General features: G+C 52.5%; 1 protein-coding gene across 1 annotated transcript in view; it reads right to left on the bottom strand.

The window, feature by feature from the left end:
* Positions 1-1419: 1419 nt before the first annotated feature.
* LOC103273509 (EF-hand calcium-binding domain-containing protein 8-like) overlaps positions 1420-1889 on the bottom strand; it is an 8266-nt gene continuing 7796 nt past the window's right edge. Inside the window, exon 4 of the mRNA XM_008070948.1 lies at positions 1420-1527. Coding sequence (XP_008069139.1) covers positions 1420-1527 — 108 coding nt within the window. The remainder of the gene's footprint in view (positions 1528-1889) is intronic.

Below are 1889 nucleotides of genomic sequence, written 5' to 3'. Positions count from 1 at the left end.
CCAGCTTCCAGACATTTTTGCTTCAGGATCCCTAAACACCCTTGGAATCTCAATGGCCCAAATACACAGAAAGACCAATAAAGGCCTGACCACAGCAAGCAGAGAGCACCTGCTGAAATGTACGCTTGTGAAATCTTTCCTTATTCATAGCTATTGGCTCTCCTCACTTAAATCCCAAAGTGTTTTAAAATCCCCTCATGTCAGGCCAGGTGCGGTGGCTCATGTCTATAATCCCAGCACTTTAGGAGGCCGAGGTGAGAGGATTGCCTAAACTCAGGTTTGAGACCACCCCAGGCAACTTGGCAAGACCTCATCTCTACAATAAATCAAGAAATTAGCTGGGCGTGGTAGCACATGCCTGTAGTTCCAGCTACTTGGAAGGCTGAGGCGGAAGGATCGCCTAAACCCAGTAGATTGAGGCTATGGCCGCCACGAGCACACCACTGCACTCCAGCGTGGGCAACAGAGTGAGACTCCAACTCAAAAAGAAAAAAAAAAAGAAGCAAGATGTTGAGGAAGGACCTTCTGGCCATCCCTGAAGCAAGTCGTGAGCCTTTCACATGAGAGGTGCCTGTCATAGGGACAACAGAAGAATCTTGAACAAACAGGCCTCAAAGTTCTCCCCTGGTGATCACTCAGCCCAACACCCCCTTATCCTTCTGCCTTTTGCCACAGCTTTCCACCCTTCATCAAGCCTGGCAAGAAAATCATCAGGTCTAACTGCTTCCGCAGCTCTTCACTTTCATGAAGGCACCTGCATCATGTAAAACATGTATTAAATGGATGTGCATGTTCTTCCCTTGTGACTATCTTGTATCACAGAGGCCCCAGCAAATGAACCTAAGATGGGCAGAAGGAACAGATCCTTTTCCTTCCTATAAAGCCAAGGCCCCAGGGCACGGGGGTGGAGGTGATGCAGAGGGCACAAGGAGGAGCCAGCAGGTGGATCAGGCAACAGTGGAGGCAGAGACAGAGCCGCTCAGCTCCAGGAGCAGCAGAGGACCCACTCCTGGGGCCGCCATGCTGAGGCTGCCATGGCCTGGCTCGCTTCAGAAGAAAACCCTGTGCCCACTGAGGCTGAAACTGCCAGGCCCACTCAGCACCAGCCATTGCAGGAAGCAAGAGAAGCAACACAGTACAATGGGGGATAGGGACTAACAGTCAGGCAAAGCAGCTCACTACTGGCCTGGGACAAGCCATCTGACCTCTCCAAACCTGAGTTACCTCATCTATGAACTGGGACAAGTCACCTATCTCGGTTCTCGTGAACACCTGCAGGACTGAGAGGTCATCAAGAGGTAGGCCTGATGCCAACCCTTGGCCAGCACCCACATGAGTAGCTTGGGAATAGGAAAGGGCTTGCTGCAGGGCTGGCCCCAGCACTGTTCAGGCACCCATCCCAGGTGCAGAACAGGCTCCTTACAGGGGCACAACCGTCATGGGAAGGTGGAAGCGCAGGCGGTATTGGCTCTTCCTCATCTCCTCCTTTCCATGGAACTCACACACCATGTAATCCATGTAATTTTGCTGCCTCGGAAAGAAAACATAGGGAGGAAGAGCGTTGGCACAACAGTTTCAGCACTCAACTCAGAACCCAAGCCTGGGTCCCTGTGTCTATCCCCATCTCTCCTAGCCCCTTCCAGGAGCTGTGGGGCTGCTTCATGCACACTGGCCCAGCGGTGCCAAGCAACAGAACTGTTCTTGAATAAGCAAAGGATCCAGCGGCAGCATCTGGGAAACAACCTAACAGCACCCACCCCCTCAGCACATTCTGTAATATATATGCATCTTCAGCTCCTCCACACGTGGGTCACAAGATCGAGGCCCGCCCAAGTAGGCATGCGTCATACACACACACATATCAAGGTAACAGCCGGGGGGGGGGGGGC

This window comes from Carlito syrichta, unplaced genomic scaffold (genome assembly GCF_000164805.1).
Source record: "Carlito syrichta isolate Samal-C Ts95f unplaced genomic scaffold, Tarsius_syrichta-2.0.1 Scaffold314071, whole genome shotgun sequence".
NCBI lineage: Eukaryota > Metazoa > Chordata > Mammalia > Primates > Tarsiidae > Carlito > Carlito syrichta.
The sequence above is the reverse complement of the archived record's forward strand: the minus strand, read 5'-3'. Positions and strand labels throughout refer to the sequence as shown.